We start from the raw sequence: 20,232 nt of genomic DNA on the forward strand, positions 1-20,232 counted from the left end.
TCCTTCTTTTGCGATTCTGTGTGTAGGCGAATCTGTTATGCATGAGATGCCTTGGCCAGAGAACTCAGAGGTTCATATAATTCTAGAGCGGTCCTATGTCTACTAGTCGTCCCTGTATGAATTAGCAAGATCGCCCAGGATAAACTACATGCCAAATGTCTCTGCGTGGCAAATTCTGGGCAGCCCCAAACATGACACATGCATGTACGAAGCTTCCAGGCTTCTGCCGGCCTGGCCTGTCCCATATTAGCTTCACGGCATTTTGCCACCTCCCCCAGCCCGACTGCCAGCATCGGCTGCCGACCAATCGGCTGCCCGAGTTTTAGACGTGCCACTACTAGGGAGTTGCCGTCCATGTCTCCCCTTATTGGGTAGCTGTAGCCTTTGCCAAAGACGACGCGGCCTCATGGATATATTCATAACTACCTCACCCAACCAATGGATCCGGCGTTTGCCCAAATGAGTCCCGCTGTTTAGTGGCAGAAGATCTCTGCAGTAAATAACACGCTGCGGAATGTTTCCTCTCATGTCGGGCAGCATCAAAGGCGTCTGGCAATATGGCGATATAGGTAGACTGCCTGCATGACTAATGCTGCCATGTCGAAAAGAATCTCTAGCATAACGTAGGGACTACGTGAGAATGTATGGAAATTGCCTTATTTGGGTCAGCTCCACAGCTATCCGTGGCTGGGACTGGTTGTCGGAAAACGAAGCGGAGATTTGGTACCAGCTGAACATTAGTGTGATTAACTACAATTGACATTAGTCGCTACCCTTATCAGACCATATTCGGTATTTCAAATGAGATTCAACATTTCAATCTCATGGACACAAACACCCTCTTTGCCAACCCTCCACGTGCAAGATAGAAGGCAGTATGGTAATAAAACTCTTGATCAGCCTGTCTCTTTTTCAAACTAACTTGCGTGGCCTTGAAGGCAAACTAACGGAAGTTTAGCAATTAGATCACTGCATATCGTCCATGTCGCCTTCCTGCCACATGTCTTTATCTAAACAGGTGAATCGCTGCTCCGGAGATCCTCCAGTTCACCCATCAAGTCAAGTATACATAAGAAACAGGAGACTATTTGCGGACGAATGCACTGGCCACACCCGATTTGAACTGGAGCAAAAGTAACCCACGATAAGGAAATTGCATGTACAGGTCCAACACGGTCTACCGTATATATGTCAAATTATAAGTTTTCAGCTTGAACTTCATATGCTGATTCATTTTTGAAATTCAACTGATCCTTCCTGTGTATGTATATAACAAAAAAAAAAGCTGAATTGCTCAGCTTATGATTAGGAACATCTCGCTCGGAGTTGTCATTACGTGTCGCCCATGAAGCCAATACTTTACGAATTCATTTATCGTGGATCTTGTTTTCTTCCATGTTATTTATTCAATCATGAATTGCATACCAAGACTGGCCGCTAACTGGAGTTTTTTAATATCATAATTTGCACAAGTCCTTCATAATTATACATTAAATTCGCTCGAATAGGCTGCAAGAATGGCTTGGGAAGACTGTAAAATAAAAATGAATACCCCTTTGACTTTCAGCATTCATACAGTCTGGTCCGTTGCAAATCTGTCACCTCCGGACAGCTTGGACTTGCCATACTCCATTTCCCTTTGCCGTTTCTCATCTGGACGCCGTCAGCACTGTGACTACTGGAAAAATCCAGTTTTGGAGGAAGACTCACCATGATATTTGTCGACTAGAGGATGCAGGCAGATTCTGTTGAACAAGTCAACCAAAGTAGGTGCCCAGGCTGCCAGTGCCAGGATTTGACCAAAGCTCCAGGCCTGGGAGCCACCGTCCGAGTCACCCGCGGTCGCGTGGGATGAGTTGCGGTAAATGTGGAACAAAACGAGGAATGCCCACATCATCACTCCACACCCAGCGCCGTCAAAACGCCGTGTATAGCGATAGGCCTTTGCCACCCATTCGCGGCCGCCTTTGTTTATATTCGAAGTCCCTTTACGCTTGGTCCGCTCTTGTCTCCAGAGCCGGAATACTCTATACATCAGAGCCACAAAGAACCACACAGCATTAATACATAGCAGAGCGAGGCCTATATAAAGCACAACCTCTACAATCTTTCTTGTTTGCCATGGGTCGCATATGTTTAACCAAACCCATTCTCCGAATTCGGAGTCTCTTTCGACGATTCTCTTGATACTTTCGTCACTCGGGTCTCCGACGGTTTTGAAGTAATCACGGAGATGTAAGGCAAAGAGGGCGACCATCATTGGAATAATAACGATCCACGGCAGCGCCAGGTTCCATCTGTAAATGTGCCGGTCATGAGGGTCGGTCGTCTTTGCTTTCGCGACGGCCTGTAGAACCAAACATGAAAGAACAGAGAAACACGACATGAAGAATGAAACCAACATATTGAAAGTACTGTATGGGATTTCTTGGTGATGGGAGGCGGAATGAAAGCGCCATAGAGCAGCACCCAGCATACCGACAGTGAATATGAGATCCGCAAGAAGGAATTTGTTGACGGTCTTTCTGAAGGCTCTCAGGATCCTAGTGCGTAAACTTTGATCCTCTTTGCCCTTCTTGTGCTTCTTTTCTTCATGGCTACCGGAGGCGAGAAGCGAGGTGATGGCGTGGTGGTCATTTGCTGACTCATTCTCCTGGTATAGATCAGGGGCAAGCAGAAGAATGTAGTAAATTGTTGTCAAGATGGCGACTATATAGTAACTGATGAGCATCTGAAAGTAGTATTAGTACATGGTGAAAAAGCGAAACCCGCACCCGCAAGACACGCACCCCGACACCGGCGAGATCAGGATCCTCCTTCCAGCCGATCTTTTGACAAAGTTGTTTCGAGCAATTCTTGACTGGAAAGTTCCATTCAAAATCATTCCAAAAATTATAGAATTGCGGGTCGTCAATGTTCTCATTATGCTGATTGTAGTACCATGCCGCAAGGCTAGTATTGCTGGTGTTTTGACGATACTCAGAAGGTAGTATTGTGTACAAATACTCAACAGAGACAGATATAGGAACAGGGTGATTTCCTTCCGACTCAAATATGGATATTGCTGTAATGTAGGTGCCAGTCCAATTTGTGGCTGCTGCGCAGGCCTCTGTCGTGAGGTTCCATTTGTCAGGTGCTGGGGGGATCCAGTTTATGACAAGAGGATTCGGGTTGATGGTGTCTCCCAACAGCGACATTTTTTGTTACAGAATCCAAGAGATTTTCACGCTCCAACAGGTCGCGCTAGAAGCCTTGAAAGCGTAGCAAGATCTTGCTGCGACTAGTGTAGGGCAGATCTCATAATCTCCACATTGAAGCGTTTCAAAAGTCTTGCCGGGGAATCTATGTGTTTATCAACTATTCCGTACACTGGACAAGGCTGTCACAAATTATCTGTGGTCACATTCTATTTTTGTAGTCGCGCTTTCCCTAGCCGCTCGAGGTTCTGTTCATAGGAGATAATCTCGTAACATGCAGACAATGACGTTGCTCTTTGGGGGCCAAACGTGGATTGCTGGGGTCTTGTCTCGTCTTCTGGGGAATGAGTTGCAAATGTGTACTCCAAATGAATGTTAGTGTGCATATTATGACGTTTTCTCACATACGCTGCATTCTCATTCACACAGCCTTGCCTTGGCATATTGAAGTGCTTTCCCCAATCAAGCGCTCCAAATGCACAAATCATAATGCAGGAGTTGTTTCGGGGAAATAGTTTGCGTTTCTTAATTTGGATCGTCTAATGGAGAAAGTATGCGTCGCACGCCGACCATTCAAGTTGTGGCTAAAATCATCACATGTTGCTGCGCCGTAGTGCGCTTTGCTATCTCAAGTACCTGCACATATTCACAGTCTTGTGTATCACGACCTGACGACCATCGCGATTTTGAAGAGGGCTAGTATGTAGTTTAAGATAGTAGTTATGCATGATTAAACATAATCAGAGAAAGACTACAGTTCATTCAGTATTTGAAACCTTATTGTACAAAACATCCATATGCCATATGGTGGATGGCGCTATAGATCGCATGGGGATTCGGAGCACACTGATTAGCGCCTTGGCGTGCAGATAGATGTACCAGGGCTTCCTGTCAGTCAAGACCACCCAAAGAGGCTTGCACTTTGTTAATCAAGAGGCAGGCAACCTAGGTCAATGATCAACGTATAACTCAATTAGCACTCATAGCAAATCAATTTCAACTCCAAGAAAGCATCACTCCATTTGACAATATCTGCCTGAGAAGGGCTAGTGAAAGTCTCTCAACTAACGGAAAAGCTGTATCATAATGCCATAAGCCGCATGGTGATTCGTGATCGTGGCGGGGTTCAATTTGACAATGCGACAATGCGACAACACTGACAGAAGCACAGTACGGTCTTGGATTTGACGGATTACCTGATGCCCCTACCCACCCTCTCGGGGGTTCTCAATAGATCTCCTGTACAGATACAAATGTAGTTACCTGGAGGAAATGCTTACAACCCAGAAACATCTCACTATCGTGTTTGCCTGACGAGGACTGCGATGCACTCGGATTGCATCCTCTTGAAGCAAATACAGCCTAGTATACTAGTCCGGGCAAGGAGATATGCCTCGAGCTTTGGGACACGATCAAACCAAGACGTACGCTCTCAAGCACACTAGGGGTCTTGGGTGGTAGCTTTTATAGATAGACCTTGGCTCTACAATGCACTCTTGAATACGTTTCGCCAAATGACGGATTGGCCCACCTAATAAGCCGTTAGGACAGCTCCCCCTGAACTAGAGGTATGCGGGTGCAAACTCGGCGTTTAGCGGCCGTAAAAGCGACCCACTCCTTTACGCGTATTCACGTATTTACGTATTCACGTATTCATGAGCAGATGGAATACGATATCCCTGTATTCACGATTATCCGCGGAATTGAGCTTGGTGGCATTAGGGGATTTCCAGAAGCTTTCTAGAGCCATGCCCACATTGAACCCTTGAATGTGCTATTTATGATTTCTCGGGGTCCTCGCGTATTTCATCTACCAATTCCTCGCAATTTTCCAGATCCTGGCGTTCAAGCTTCCCGAATAAAGCGAAAACCGTCATCACGTGTAGAGATTTCAACTCCAGATATACCACACCTGCTCTACAACATTCCAATGTCTGAAGTATCTTGTTCAGATAATCGACGCAGACAGCCCAAGTCCAAGACTGGATGTCGAATTTGCAAAAAGCGCAGAGTTAAGGTGTGCTGACAGGATTCTTTTCTCCTATGCCGGACTACTGCTTACATCTCTACTCGTAGTGTGACGAGACTAGGCCATCATGTCGAAACTGTCTCAAGTACGGCGCCCAATGCGATTATGTAACCATCAAGGTCCGCGTATCACTATCACCCACCCCGTCAAAGACATCGTGCCTTGATGGGCTCGAAGACGTCTTTTCGATCGACGATGGCTTTTCTATTGACGACTTGGAGCTCTTTCACCATTACCATACCTCGACATGTCTCACCTTTACAACTGAGCCGCATGTTCGGAGTTTCTGGCAACTCGCCGCGCCCCCAATTGGATTTTCGAATCAATATGTTCTGAGAAGCATGTTGGCCATTACAGCATTGCACCTTTCAAGATTCAAGAAAGAGCGAGAAGGCTTTTTCTTGGCCAGAGCATTTATGCACCATCGTGCAGCTCTCGCAATGGCCGAGCCGCTTCTTGTCGACATGACCGCCGAAAACTGCGAACAACTTTTCCTCTTCAACATGCTCGAGAAATTCTTTGCATTTGCACGACCCAAAGATGACTCGGACTTGTTGCTTGTAAATACGCACGAGCGTTCAAGTTCAGAGTGGCTTATTCGATTTCGCAGCGTTCACAAATTAGCTGGCCAGAAGAAACAAAGCGAACGGCTGTCTTTCATTGGCACACTCCTGCAAGACAGATCTCATTTACCACTCGACTTTTGGCTTGCTTATAGTAGCGAAAAGGACGCCCTGGACGAACTCGAAGCCAAGATATATACGAGTACCACCAAAGATCTCGACGCCCTGACTGCCGTACTCGATGCTCTACATCACTTGCAACAAACTTTTGTCGTGTTCAACGAGAGCACGTTTTCAGGAGAGTCCCCAGTTCGAGGGGTATTGTGGTGGCTTCGCACCATTAGCGACGCATATATTGCCTTGTTAGCCGAGGGTGATAATGAAGCACTCTGTGTCCTTTCCTTTTACTGCATCCTACTTCGACGTCTGGAACATGTCTGGTGGGTCGAAGGTTGGGGGTTGCATCTTATTGAGCGCATCTATCGCGAGCTCCCCGACAAGTTCAGATTGTGGATTCGGTGGCCGATCCAAGAAATTGGATGGGTGCCGTAGTACCGGGCATCAAAAATAGACGTGGGCCACTGAAGAACATGGCTCCAGGCTTTGACATTGACGTCTTGGACAGCGTCTTGTTTTATATAATGAATGAAGACAATACATGAAATTTTCATGCGACAAGTATGAAGGTATTGCAGGAGCATAAGTCCTCGAGACGATCTGCGCTTCGGTTCATGCATCATAGTGCATCATTCTGAGTCATTTCAGAATTAGCGTCGATCGGAGCTAACATTGGCGCACCACAATAAGTATGATTTTCCTGTTCACCCCCTAAGAGAGATAGACTTGTAGACGGGGTCTTCATTGCAGACAAACTCCCTTTTCCAAGGACATATGCTGTCTTATGATGGGACCCCCACTGAAATTAGAAAAGCTTCCTGTTGTGCTCCTGCCAACCACCACCATCCCTAGCTACTTGCAAACTGTTGTCGGCAGGTATTCGCCAATATCGGATGAAGTTGAAGAATTCCGCGGCATCCCGTACGCTCGCGTGCCGGGAAGATGGGAACACTCGCACCCCAGAGAACAGTTGCCTCGCGACATATTTGACGCTACAGAGAATGGGTAAACCTGAAAGCTTCCGTTCTAGGCATGCATGCGGTTGACCAGGACTGCTAACAAAGTTATATAGTCCTCGATGCCCTGCACCAAGTCCTGGTGATTCGCGCTCATTTCAATCTTTTCTACCGTATCCCAACGATCGTGAGGACGAGTTCGAGTGTTTAAACCTTCTTGTCGTGCGACCGAGCCCCCTAGAACTGGCAAAGTACGCAAAGTCAGCCAAGTTGCCTGTGCTTATCTGGATCCATGGGGGTGGCTTCGCAGATGGTGCAGCTACAAACCCACCGTGGGGTAAGTTGTTTCATCTTGGAAATCACTGGCGATACCTCGTATGAGTATAGTTACTGATCTCGTACCCAATGCGCAGATCCTGCCCGGCTTGTGCTTCGTGCTCTCAAGAGAAAGAGTCCCTTCATCGCCGTGGCTATCAACTATCGCCTAAACATATTTGGTTTCGGCGCTTCATCAGATATGCTCATAGGGCAGGACGACCATGCCGCTATCAAGGGCGTAAATTTTGGCCTTCATGATCAAAGGCTTGCTCTGATTTGGGTACAACGTAATATCGCCTCCTTTGGTGGTGATGAAACCAAAGTGACCATCATGGGCCATTCGGCAGGCGGAGTCTCATGTCACGTACACCTGCTTGAAGCTGAGTTGGGCACAAAGAGGCCGCTTTTCCACAAGGCCGGATTGCTCTCAGGTGCCTGGGGAGGGCTCGACTTTAGGACCATGGAAAAAGCCGATGAATGGTGGACAGACTTGTGTCGCTTCTGGTCCGTCCAGTGTGAAAGTCCGATCGATCGACTGAACATGCTGAAAAGAATACCTGTCAAAGATCTACTACACAGTGTTTCTGAGTTGCATTGGCGGTTTTTTATTTTGGTCATTGATCAGTTGACCATTATACACAGCAACTTGGACTGCGGTGTTTCCTTTCATTTGGGTCACGACGAACTGATCACTCAGGCCAAGGCGCCTGACACCCAGATTCAAGTCATGTTGGGTGCGACAGCCGAGGAATTTGATGGCTTTGTCCGTCTGGCTAACTGGGACTACGCCAAATTCTGTTCTATTTTTATCCCATCCTATCCTTCAGAAGCAGCAGCGCATTCTGTGCTGCAAGCCTACAACATTCTGCCTACCTCATCCGAAACCGAGCTCTTTGGCGCATTTGTTCAATTCATCTCTGACGCGACGATGATGCATAGAGTATATCGAGCAGGGGAATTCTTGAAAGCCTATCGCAAAGATCAAGCTCTTCTCAGTGGTCGAAAATCAGATGGAGAGGGCGTGCAGTACTATCATGTCGAATTCGGTAATCCCTTTTTGGGCCCATCGCACGACATCGCGCACCACGGTGTTGAATTAATCTATGCCTTCGGAAATTTCCAGCATGCGCTACAAAAGGCCGACCGGGGAATCTTGGATGGCTATAATGAACTTCAGCCAGCTGCTGTTCCTGAACACCAACCACTTGCAGAGATGCATAAAGTTACAGCCTCTGAAGTTGAAGAGACCGATCTCTCTCACATTGATCTGAGCCGTGCAATTCAGGACAGATTTATCGACTTCATTGTCGAGGATAGTTGGCAAACCGCCCGGCGCGCAAACTCTGACATAATCACGACATATCGTCATGATCGCTCGATCCGTTTGGAAAGCTGGACCGACAGCGAGAATTGGGCAAGACGAAGGCAGAGGTACGATGTTCTCGAGCAAGACATGAACTCTATGCTGGTTGCTACAAGAAGGCTTGTTGGAAGCGTTTTGACAATGTCTCTGGAGTGAGGCATTATGACGAGCGTTCAGATTCGTGCTTTACATATCAGCGGTTTCCAAAGTTGAATACTAGTCTTATTGAAAGCTAACGTAAACCAAAATTGTCGTCTATTACCTGGAACTCATGTCGAGCCAGCTACAACTCAAGATCTCTTGCTCAGATACACCTTCAACGTCGGTTTTGCCCACAGTCCAAATATGTGCTGATTGTACCAGTCATTACAGCTCTCATCCAGCCTCAGGTCAAAATGAAACAGCAACTTTGACATGATTATTCTCATCTCGTGGTAGGCGAGGCTGCGACCAATACAGTCTCGTGGGCCGAAACTAAATGGCCTGAAGACATCGCGACGATCATGTTGGAAAGGAGAAAGTAAATCGCCCCCGTCTTGGGAAAGCCAACGCTCTGGTAAGTATTCTCGCGCTCGGTGAAAATTGGCTTCTGACGTGTAGGCTGAAAGGTGGGGAACAGCAACAGTGGTCTGGGATAGATGTTAGCTCATTCAGCCAGGCGTTTTCATGCAGGGTTACCCGGTATATGGAAGACTCACCTTTGGGGGCATCATGATGCCGCAGACCTCCATTGGAACGTCGCCCGGAACGCTGCGTGGCAGTGCAATAGGAACAGGCGGGAAGAGTCGCAGAGCTTCTTCAAGGCACGCATTCAGATATGGAAGCTTTGATCGAGTCTCGTTAAAGCAGATTTGCTCGTCGTGGCTGAAAACGCTCCGAACTTCTTCAGTAGCCAGCTTCAGTGTGTGCGGGTTGGTCAGCATCAAGTAGGTCGCTCCACTCAGCAGCGTGGCGGTGGTCTCGGATCCGGCCACCATGATCAAGTCAGAGTTGACAACGACTTCATCGTCCCTTAGACCGTGCGACTCCCCGCGGGAACGTAGAAAGTAGTCCATAAAGTCTCCACGATCAGGTTGTTTCCGTGCATGGAGCCGACCATGGGCCAGCTTTTCTACATTGGCCATGTGCTTCTCTTGCGCGCGACTCAATAGTGGACCGAGAAGAAGCATGACGGTCTTGAACAGGAGTTTTGAAGTACCGAGCAGCACGAATATAGGCATCATGATGTTCATCTTTTCGATATTTTCGATCCAGGCGTTGGACTTGCCGCTCTCCAGGCCCTGGAGTGATTCGCCGTATGCAAGATCAGCAATGAGGTCAAACGTGGTCAGATTATACCACCGGACCATGTTAGTCCACTTTCCAGTCTCTGCTACCTCACCAAGACGCTTGATCAAAAGGTCAACATAGACGCGAATGAGGGGCTCCTGCTGTACAAGGGCTTTATCCGAAAAGGCGGGCAGCATGGCACGGCGGTAGCGAAAGTGGTCCCGCGCATTCGAAGACAAAATCTTGCGCGGATCCATGTGGATGCCATCTGGGTAGAACTTGGGAAACTCGGCATGGCCATGGCCATAGATGTCTTTCCAGGCTTGAGCATTGGTGAAATAGACTTCGTTGGGCGAAACTCGCAGTATCTCTCCATACTTTTCGTGCAATTCGCGAATGCGAAATTCAGAGTCGCCGACGACCATGCGCCATGATCTCAAGAATGGAAAGGCGATCCATAGTTGAGGACCAGGAATCTTGCGGAGCGGGTGGAGATAGAGGTTGTAGATGATTGTGTAGCACTGATTTGCAATAAAAGCCGCGACAATCAGTAGCAGAATGTTCCTCGTGCCAATCAAGCCATGATATTGCTCGAATTCGCGGTTCAAGGCAGAGAGGACCGCCATTGCGTACACTGAAAGGCGACGATGTCGTTGGAATGATTATTAATGTTTTGGAGATGATTGTTGGGTTAGGGGGAACGCGGGTTTTCGTACTATCTGGGGGCGGGCGCTTCTAACTTGTTTTCATGATTTCGGGATCCATTTTCGTACTCGTACTCGTACCAGCCCATCAACAACGCGGAACATGTGCATTTTTGTTGATACTCTGATCTCCCGAGACTGATGTTACATGGACAATATTCATGCGAGTACAAGATGGCGTATGACGGCGTGTTATCTCTCAATGGCAATAGGCAAAGCTTCAGGTTTATTTCGGATGACAATTAAATGGTGACTGTCTCGAGGTTCGATGCAACAAGATTTAGATTTCACCCGTTTCTTTGCGGGGTTTCCGATGCTCAAGCCCCCCGAGCCCCCAAGGTCCCCCCACGCATCGTCAGTGCCGCCCACTAAGGTCGCCTTGCATTAGAGCAGTGGGGTTACATTTTGACCCACATTATACGCGTATCAGTGCATCAATCGGGGGATTTCCACCCAATTTCTTCTGGACCATAAGGGGGCCTGCCCGGCTAGGTATGCCATCCATGTTGTACTACAGCGCTCGGTGCGAGGTGCATGCATACTCGGAACGAAGTGCATATGCAGGTTTCAAGATGCGATGTGCCGCCCGTTGTGACAGCTATTAAGGTGACACCAACGACTGTTTAGTTTATTATTGTGTCATCTCATGTTTGTCTCCTTTCGATTGAGATTCCCATTAGTAATGTTTGCTGTCCAAATTCCTTCCCAGCTATGTCCTTGATAAACTGAGAGCGCTGCCAGTCGCATCTTCATCACCATGAACTTGAGTTCCATAAATCGAAGCCTGCAATACGGAGATACCACGAGATTGCTATCATCAATTTACATTTGACAGCATGCTCCATTGATCATCAATTCTTTAGAATCTTAGTTTACCCAGCTTGGATCATGACAATTTCTGGTAAACCCAGTTATACAGTACCTCTTTATAGTCTCATTGTGAATACTCGTATAGAGTGGATTCCACATTTTCAACCGTGTTAGCTGCGAAGCGTGAACATATGATTGTACTCGAAAACAGTGAATCATATAAAATATCGAGACATAGAGCTGCTTTCTTTTCAGAAATATGTCGAATATAATTCACAGTTCATGGTTGTATTTTACTCTGCAGTTTCAATTTCCTGTCAGCTCAATGATTTATCTTGTCTTCATCACCTTTTTAGTAGGGGCTCTAGGCCAGAGCTCTTGCAAACTAACACCCTCGGACGACTCCTGGCCAAATGTTGCAGAATGGGCTACTCTAAACGACACCATCGACGGGACACTCATCCAGACCCGGCCGGCAGCGTCATCATGTTACGATGGCAACCCTTTCAACTCGTCCCTCTCCTGCGACTTTGTCGAATCTAATTGGACATCATCCGCCTTCCATGCTTCCATTCCCGAATCGGTCGACTATCCCATTTTTGCAAACAATTCATGTTTGCCGCCAGGCGCGACTGGTTATAATACATCTCTGCTAGGATGCCACATTAGTGGTTTTCCACTGTTTGTCGTCAATGCCACCAATGCACAGCAGATTTCCACGGCAGTTGCATGGGCAGCTGCCCGTGATATTCGCGTGGTTGTCAAGGGTACAGGTCATGACTTGAATGGCAGGTGAGTGGTGCTCTCTCTTTCATCAAACAGACATTTGAAGACGAGGGAGACACAGTTACTAACTCATGCCGACGGACAGATCCGCTGGTGCTTATGCGCTCTCGATATGGACTCACAACCTGAAAACTATACAATATCAGAATGGATGGCAAGTCCCTGGCGGTGGAGTCGATGATGTCTTTATTGTTGGCAGCGGCAATAACTGGGGCGAGATCACAACAGCGGCTGCCGCGGTGGGACGCGTCTGTATCAGCGGGCAAGACGCGACTGTAGGTCTGGGCGGTTTCATTCAGGCTGGCGGTCACGGTCCTCTTTCCAGTCATTACGGTCTGTCGGCGGATAACCTATACCAAGCCACTGTCGTCTTGGCATCTGGAGAAATTCTAGTTGCAAACGAGGTCGAGAACCCAGAGCTACTGTGGGCAATTCGTGGTGGTGGCCCGGGACAATTTGGCATTGTCACCGAGTATGTGCTTCGGTCGCACCCCATCCCGGAGACTGTGGTGGAAGCAACAATCACAATGTCTCTGGCAGCCAACAGCACAGCATATAATTCAACCTGGGCCGGTCTAGCGGCTTTCATGAAGAGCCTTCCAGACTCCATGGATGCTGGCTTGACTGGCAATGGCTACGCCAGATCGACGCCGTCTCAAATTTCCGGCCTCTCCATGACATACTTTGGCTACAACATGACGACTGAGAATATCACTTCTCTGTTGGAACCTGTACGGTCGTCTATACTGGCTCAAGGACTGAACAGTTCCCTCGAAGTCACAATGAGCGAGCCCACCCTTTACCCAAGCTATATGGACTTTTTCAACTACTTGCAGTCCACTGCAAGCGGTGCCGGTGCAGCCAGTCTAGTTTCAAGCCGTGTTCTCGGCCGAGCCGATCTGTCAGATCTGTCCACATGCCGCTTGCAATACCATCTGCGACAGGTCATGCAAGGGCAAGTGGAAGGCAGCGGATCGATGCTCGTCATTGGTCTACAAGGTGGAAAGGGTCCGGCCGAGGTAGAGGATCGCATGCGCGGTGCATTGAACCCAGCGTGGCGTACAGGTTACGTGCACAGCATTGTGACGGGATCCAGCCTTGATCTCACGATCCCACCGCAAGATGCACTGGAGGCAGCTGCGGCCTGGACAGAGGAGGTCAAGGAGACGGCCTGGCGGGAGTGGGCACCCACAGCTGGCGCATACATCAATGAGGCCAACCCATACTCTTCCTCCTTTGCGCAAGATTTCTATGGCGAGAACTATGATCGTCTGGTAGAGCTGAAGCAAAAGTATGACCCTACCAACACTCTCTTTGCCCTTTCTGGCATTGGTAGTGATGAGTGGGACTACAATCTCACCACTGGCAAGTTGTGCCGTTCCACTTCGGTATAATGTTCAATTAGGTACACTAGCTGAGGTGTCAGCTAGTAATGTTCAATTAGATGATTTTCTCTTCGTCTGCCGGGGCAGCCGGTCCTGGGTACTCTTTATTCTTTCCATGTAATAAAAATAGACTTTTATTCGATTCTTCGAACCTATAATTCAGTAGCTTTAGATGAAATATGTACAGGGTATACTGTGTTTGTAACTCTTTGCATACCATGCGCCAGCCGCCCTATCTTAGCGCTCTTGTAATAAGAGTGGCTCCCTCTTTAGTGGTGTTTTAGGCTACCACATAAGTCTCAGTGCCCACCCTGCTAAGAGGTAGAGCTAATATCAACTCCCTGGGCGTGGACTCCGAATCACACCCGAAGCTTCAACTTCTGTCCCCATCAATTCCATCTCCATCTCTTCCCAGACAGGCAAGATGAATGCGGCCAACAAGAAGAAACGACGAACCCATTACAAGTCACGCAAAGGCTGCAGTGAATGCAAAAAGAGACATGTCAAGTGCGATGAACAACGGCCCATTTGCCTTCAGTGTTCAACACTGGGTCAGCCATGTTCATATGCGTACCTAGACCCCTATGGCGGCGGCTCATCCAGTCTAAATGCCGGCACCCTCAGCCAGTCGCCGTCGCCTCTCGCCGCAACAGAATCACCACCTCAATCATTGCCAGGGGTTGGCCCTCAAATTGAGAGCTCAATACCAGCTCAAGCGCCCAAACAAGTCTTTGAACTGAGTCACCTGGCGTTGCTGCACCATGTCGAAACTGGATTGACGAAACCGCCTCATTCGCACCTCGTGACCGATGAGAAGGACGCAGATGCGCTTGTGCGATTAATGGTCACGTCGGCCCTCTCGTCACCGTTTCTCATGGACGAACTCCTGGCCTTTGCCGCTGCTCACCTGAGCGTGCTCACCCCGGAACCCTTGGTACAAGACCAATACCGTGACCAGGCGGCGCATCTCCAGGCGCGCGCGCTGGCTCTATTTAATGCTGCCGGCACGCCCGAGATTACCGAGCACAACTCCACGGCCATGTTTCTTTTCTCGTCGATAATTGGCATGCATATGCTCTTTGACATTGTGACGGCCCAAACAGACCTCCAAGACTTGCTAGAACGATTCATCCATTTTGCCGGCATCTATCGGGGTGTCGGTATTGTCACCGGGCCTGCGTGGCACATTATCCGAGCGAGCGAACTGAGTTGCATCATCAATCTAATTGAGACGGTAGACAAGCTCAACCTTCCTGCTGAAAACACCTGTGACGATCTCATTGCCCGTCTCGCTTTGACTGAAGAGCGGTTGGGTCCACTGTCCTACAGAGCATGCCACGATGCCGTTCAAATATTGCAATGGATTTTCAAACAGCATTGCGCTCTCCCGACTCCCATCAATCGACAGGTTGTCCTCGCTTGGCCGGTACGCATCTCCCAGGATTTTCTAGATCTGCTGCGAAACCGGCAGCCAGAAGCCCTCGTCATCATGGCTTACTGGGCCATTTTATTACATCGCGGACGAGAGTTTTGGGTTTTCGGCCAAGGTGGCAGATCTTTGTTCGACGCTATAGACGGCTTCCTAGGTCCTGCTTGGTCCGAATGGCTGTCGTTTCCAAGAGCAATCATTTGCTTGGATTGATATACTTGCTACCAATCATGGTGCTTGGGTTTTGACCTTGGCGCACACACACAAGCGAGGGGGCCGGTGACGGGATGTGCAAACTATGCAAGCCAAAAATTCAGACCAATACTCTTGACCGCGTCCGATGAACGGGATGGTTGACCCGATATGAAAATGTCCTCTGTGTTTTGGCAAGGCCCCGCACTCAGCCCATGTCGAATACGCGTATAATTCAATTTGTACCCGGCTTGGAGGTCTGGAACGGCCATGCCGGATCGACTGCATCATGCTCTTTCATCCCTAATACACCAGATTGCAGCGTCGTGCTCATCCCCAACTCGATTTGAGAATCGTCAGCTCTTGGGGTAACATTGAAAGCCTACGACATGGTTACTACACTTGAATTTTTCAGGTTACTTCTCACCCTAGTGCAACCTTTTGGAGAATAAAATCCGATACTCTTTCTTCTCCGCGAAACAGACTGCGATTCAACATTACCACGATTTGCCTCTACGCTTAGAAATCTGTCTGACCGAGCTCAAGCATCAATCATTGACCATCCAACGCCTGAGCCAATAGAAGTCACAGAGTTACCGCTGCAGCCCGGTACCACGGAGGTATGCACACTAGAAATTAGTCCACAAGAGGACTGGGTGCATTGGTCAGTGCCTGTATGTTGTTGGATTCCAGACTGGCAGTTTTACACCAGACGGTACCTGTAGTAGCGGTAGTCATATTCGCCGTGCTCCGGATCCCAGCTTGATCTATAGTGGATAGCAGATCATCTTTATCAGGATCGATGATGGCTTGTTTCCCAACGGTGATCCGTGGAATTTGCCGACCGGTGCTCTGTCCTGAAACGCTTTGTTGAATCCTGGAATACGAAAAATACGAGTTCTGAATGTGGATTCAAGTATTCACCAGTCTTCCGAGCCAATGGAACCTTGACGACTGTTATTCCTACCGAGTACAAGCAGCCTGCAAATTGTGTCTGATCTTGACATCGGACACTCGCCAGATATGATTCCCGAGATGGGCTTGAATGAATATGAACGAATATTACTCAATTGTGATGTCGGAAACAATCAATGTTTTCTATTTCTCTGCTAGGCAATCTAATAGTAATCTGCCTACTCAAGCACATCATTCTCTGATGTATTTTAATTCTATCAAAAGCATCCATCTGATTGATTCGACTGCAAGCACTCTAACTTTGCCAAACCATAATGGATAGTTTGATACGCCCAAGAAATTGGGCCCTGGTGAACTTTATTTGTGTGTCTGCAATAGATATGGACAGAGGGCGTTTGCATCTTTGCTGCGCCAGTCGTCGCTTAAGCGCGCTTGATCATGGCCTCACGGTCGGGACCGGTGCCAATCCACTTGATCTGGTTATTGTTAGTAAAAGCCTGCTAAGCAGCAATATGTTCAATTTATCGTACCTTGACTCCGACAAAGTTCTCAATGAACTGGAAAAGGACGTTAGCAAGAGTCATTTTAATACTGGCAGGCATCTTACCTCAATGTACTCTCTGGCTTGCTTGGGAAGGTCGTAGTAGGACTTGGCATTCGTCGTCGGCTTTTGCCATCCCGGCATTTCGTGGTAGATGACCTCGGCTCGGTCTAGAATGTCGAGATCCGCAGGGTAAGAGTCCAGTTCCTACAGCCCATTAGTGTCCGCCTACCTATTGCCACTTAAGGACGTATACTAACCTGACCGTCAACCTTGTACCCGACGGCAATCTTGATCGTCTCGAAGGTGTCCAAGACATCGAGCTTGATGGACAGTTAGTTGAGATGAACAAGGCCGCAAGCAACTCGAAGCATGGATATACCTTTGTGAGATTCAAAGCTGTGTAGTAATTGATGGAAGTGCTGTACTTGACAACAACAAGGTCTATGCAGTGAGTCAGTGACGTCGATCAATCAATGCAACGACATGGTGGTGTAATTACCAAGCCTGAAAACGATTAGCGAGTCGTTCAATGGAGCTTTGTTTCGATTAAGTGCTTACCATCCACATCTGCGTCTTCGACCAGTCGAAGTACCCTATTTTATAGTCAGCCTTGGAAAGTATGAACTTCAGTGCCCATGAACTCTAACCCATTCGCGGCCGATCTCCTGCAGCTTGGTGCCAGTCCTGTAATAAAATATTTAGTTTCTCTCCCACGTCTTTGGCAGTTCTGAACGCACTCTCCGAGATCTTCCGTCTTGAACGCTCCGTGTCCGACACGAGTTGTGTCTACCGTTGGTCAGCACTGAATGATGCCTGAAAGTACAAAACATACAAGCCTTCACAACTCCGATTGTCTCAGTGATGTTCTTCGGGTTCAAGGTAAGACCGCCAATGATGCCAGCCAGTGTCGTATTAGACGAGGTTACATACTGATTCATCTGTTAGTATGTCTGTGGATTTGACGATCAAACTATCAACAACTTACTGGGTATGAGCCATATTCAATGTCAAGCATCAGTGCCTGTTCAAACGAGGAGGAGCACCGGCACCTGGCCTCACATCCCCTTTCCTTGTCAACAAGACTGAGTCTATGTCGGCCGCTCTGCTAGACATAGAGACCAAAATAATCCGACATGAAAAAAGCCCCGGAATCATTTAGAGACAAGGTCATCGCATGCCAGGCATAGCGATTGACCCCAAAGAACCAGATTTGGTTCGTCTCTAGATGATTCCAGGGCTTTATTTCCACATCAGGAGTATCACTCCACTGAATAACCGAGCTCAAGATCCGGCAGACCAGATCTACGAGCCAGTCTTCTAGTCTATCGAGATCTTAGCGGAGAGCAGAAGAGAGCAGCATGACTTCTTTGCGGGGATCATGTTGGAATGTAACCAAAATATTGCCCTTTCAAGAGTGATTCCTGCACCTCGCTCCCCGCCTAGGATTCCGGGCCAGGACAAGGAAAGGGGAGTGCGAGACCGTGAGCACGGTTGCGCAACCCCCCAAAGGTCAGTATCGAGAATACGTGGTTTGAGCAGGTGTGCTCTTACATTAGCACCTTCGACGATGATATTGGTACCGCTTTCTTGAGCTGATCGCATGAACGAGACGCCGTCAACAGCGAACTTTGCGAGAAGCGGGCGGTATTCGTTGAATCGTGCAAGCTCGTCCTCAACCGAGTACTTCAGCAAGTCACCATAGCGCTTTCGGTAGCCATCAGCCAACCGTCGGAGCTTGGACTCGAACAATTCGGCATTGAAAACTTCGGACAATCTGATTCCAGATCGAGCAGCTTTGGTGGAATAAGCCGGGCCAATACCCCTTTTTTTCACGACAGTGTTAGTAACTGCTCTCTGCAGACCAGCAAAGCTGGGTCCGAGTCCCCTATAAAAATGTGCCGATAGAGGAATATACAAGACGGACTACTGACCTTCGGGTGGTGCCTACACTCTTTGCTGGGAAAAGTTAGCTTATATTGCTCCATTTCTGGGTGACCCAAGGCCGGGGGAAGTCCAGGAACCAACCTCCGAGCTCCTCCTCCTCAAGTCCATCGACTGCAATGTGCAAGTCCAAGTCAATCTGTACACGGTCGGAGACAAGAATACGGTCTTGGACCGAGGGGAGGCCCTTCTCTTCGAGCTCCTTGAGCTCCTTGAAGAAGCTGGGACTAGAGGACCAAGTCAATATCTCAATATCCAACGATGGTCGTGCAACCAGGTATCGTCATATATGAGCGGGTAAGGGCAAATTAGATGGCAGTCAAGCGATTGACTTGATGCTGGTAATGCACGACGAGGCAATGTGACTTACACGTGAAAGACGACTCCCGATCCGATGAAGTTCATGCTGTGTGAAACGTTAGTGATGCTGGCTCATCTGGGTAAAGTAGGAGTGGAAGTATACCATTTCGGGTTGACGAAACCAGAGGGAAGCAAGTGGAAGCTATGTAAATGTGAGTTGCTGTTTAGAGACTTTCCGTGCCTATTTATGCCCACCTATAAGAAACTCCATTGGCGCTATAGAGTTGTTGTTAGCCATTCGTTCTCACACGAGTCAATTGCCGGGCAGCAGGGAGTGTTTGACTAACACAATGGAGTGACCAGCGTTGTGACCACCCTTGTTTTCCAATCAGTATAAATTCGCCATGGTGGATCGTCTTGATGCTCACAGCAGCACGGGCGCAAAGTTGCGCCTCGGGGCAGAGGATATCGGTCAGCTTTCCTTTCTACACCATGTTCTATAGTCAGAGATTCGTTCGCTCGAAAGGTACTTCGTAGCCTGTGTCAAGGCTTGGTTTCGGGGCGCAAGGAAGAACATACACCCTCATCTCCTGTAAAACGCGATGGGTTAGCAACCGCAAAGAACGTTGATAGCATCACACCTATTCCCTGCCCGGTATCGGCCGGGGACAGGGTAAATGGAGGGGTAGGAGGGGTGGAAGAGGACGAGACATACCCCATTGGGAGCCCAGAATGATCTTGATTGTCATGTTGCGATAGTTCTGGCTTGAATGCACAAGACTGCTTGTCGTTGTGTGAAGGAGGGAAAAAAAGACGCGGTGCGCAAAGATCGCCCAGAAGTTTTGACGGGTGCGTCACTTTTAAGTGCACAAACGGCTAAGTTCCAATTGGGTCGGTAGAAGTCAGTGCTGCTCACATGCAGGCGGTACAAGTTATACTAGGCGGTTTGAAAGGCAGTTTAGCGAGAAACTACACCTCTGGCAGCTGCAAAAGTCCAACTTTCAGGGGAACAGCAGCTGGGAATCAAGGCCACGGGTACTTGCCCCGCGCGAGAACCCCACCATCAAACAAGCACGAACAACATTTGCGCCCCTCCACCGGCACCGAAGACGGACTCGGGAGGGGCTAACACGCAAAAGGAGGCCCACCACTAGAGAATGAGTGTACCAATCATGGCAAGACATTTGACTCAATCTCTGTTTTTCATATCCGAAAAGCAAGGTCGGTACAAGATACATACCCATATTATCAGCCCTACACGGCTCATCGGCCGGCAAGGAATTTGGCATTCCCCTCCTCACAGTTTGCGGGATTCAGGTGGACGACAGCTTTCGGGAGTTTGAATATTCCTCATTGAAGCCGTTGTTGCAGGAGTCAAACTGTGAAGAGCCCAACTTGACTCGGGCAGTCTCCG

At 48.5% G+C, this 20,232-nt stretch overlaps 7 protein-coding genes across 7 annotated transcripts; 4 read left to right on the plus strand and 3 right to left on the minus strand.

Annotated features, from left to right (window-relative positions):
* Positions 1-1,570: 1,570 nt before the first annotated feature.
* On the minus strand, positions 1,571-3,197 carry PFICI_00185 (uncharacterized protein; the record flags this gene model as incomplete). Its single annotated transcript, XM_007828766.1, has 3 exons — positions 1,571-1,653; positions 1,711-2,731; positions 2,790-3,197. 3 exons carry the CDS (start codon positions 3,195-3,197, stop codon positions 1,571-1,573), a joined length of 1,512 nt encoding a protein of 503 aa, XP_007826957.1.
* Positions 3,198-5,127: 1,930 nt separating this feature from the next.
* Positions 5,128-6,341, plus strand: PFICI_00186 (uncharacterized protein; the record flags this gene model as incomplete). Its single annotated transcript, XM_007828767.1, has 2 exons — positions 5,128-5,214; positions 5,274-6,341. 2 exons carry the CDS (start codon positions 5,128-5,130, stop codon positions 6,339-6,341), a joined length of 1,155 nt encoding a protein of 384 aa, XP_007826958.1.
* A 352-nt stretch (positions 6,342-6,693) lies between these two features.
* On the plus strand, positions 6,694-8,699 carry PFICI_00187 (uncharacterized protein; the record flags this gene model as incomplete). The annotated part of the gene is made up of 3 exons (XM_007828768.1): positions 6,694-6,911; positions 6,979-7,199; positions 7,276-8,699. The coding sequence occupies 3 exons, from the start codon at positions 6,694-6,696 to the stop codon at positions 8,697-8,699; spliced, it is 1,863 nt and encodes a 620-aa protein (XP_007826959.1).
* A 134-nt stretch (positions 8,700-8,833) lies between these two features.
* PFICI_00188 (uncharacterized protein) lies at positions 8,834-10,438 on the minus strand (the record flags this gene model as incomplete). Its single annotated transcript, XM_007828769.1, has 2 exons — positions 8,834-9,172; positions 9,242-10,438. 2 exons carry the CDS (start codon positions 10,436-10,438, stop codon positions 8,834-8,836), a joined length of 1,536 nt encoding a protein of 511 aa, XP_007826960.1.
* A 1,213-nt stretch (positions 10,439-11,651) lies between these two features.
* PFICI_00189 (uncharacterized protein) lies at positions 11,652-13,506 on the plus strand (the record flags this gene model as incomplete). The annotated part of the gene is made up of 2 exons (XM_007828770.1): positions 11,652-12,118; positions 12,198-13,506. The coding sequence occupies 2 exons, from the start codon at positions 11,652-11,654 to the stop codon at positions 13,504-13,506; spliced, it is 1,776 nt and encodes a 591-aa protein (XP_007826961.1).
* Positions 13,507-13,921: 415 nt separating this feature from the next.
* On the plus strand, positions 13,922-15,139 carry PFICI_00190 (uncharacterized protein; the record flags this gene model as incomplete). Its single annotated transcript, XM_007828771.1, has 1 exon — positions 13,922-15,139. One exon carries the CDS (start codon positions 13,922-13,924, stop codon positions 15,137-15,139), a length of 1,218 nt encoding a protein of 405 aa, XP_007826962.1.
* A 1,316-nt stretch (positions 15,140-16,455) lies between these two features.
* Positions 16,456-19,567, minus strand: PFICI_00191 (Adenylosuccinate synthetase; the record flags this gene model as incomplete). Its single annotated transcript, XM_007828772.1, has 19 exons — positions 16,456-16,509; positions 16,564-16,590; positions 16,641-16,781; positions 16,835-16,897; positions 16,957-17,018; positions 17,136-17,170; positions 17,315-17,363; positions 17,410-17,506; positions 17,563-17,598; positions 18,129-18,462; positions 18,509-18,533; positions 18,603-18,745; positions 18,889-18,924; positions 18,982-19,020; positions 19,074-19,094; positions 19,166-19,194; positions 19,247-19,303; positions 19,398-19,408; positions 19,534-19,567. 19 exons carry the CDS (start codon positions 19,565-19,567, stop codon positions 16,456-16,458), a joined length of 1,293 nt encoding a protein of 430 aa, XP_007826963.1.
* Positions 19,568-20,232: the final 665 nt, after the last annotated feature.

This window comes from Pestalotiopsis fici, assembly GCF_000516985.1.
Source record: "Pestalotiopsis fici W106-1 unplaced genomic scaffold PFICI_Scf_1, whole genome shotgun sequence".
NCBI classification, from domain to species: Eukaryota; Fungi; Ascomycota; class Sordariomycetes; order Amphisphaeriales; family Sporocadaceae; genus Pestalotiopsis; species Pestalotiopsis fici.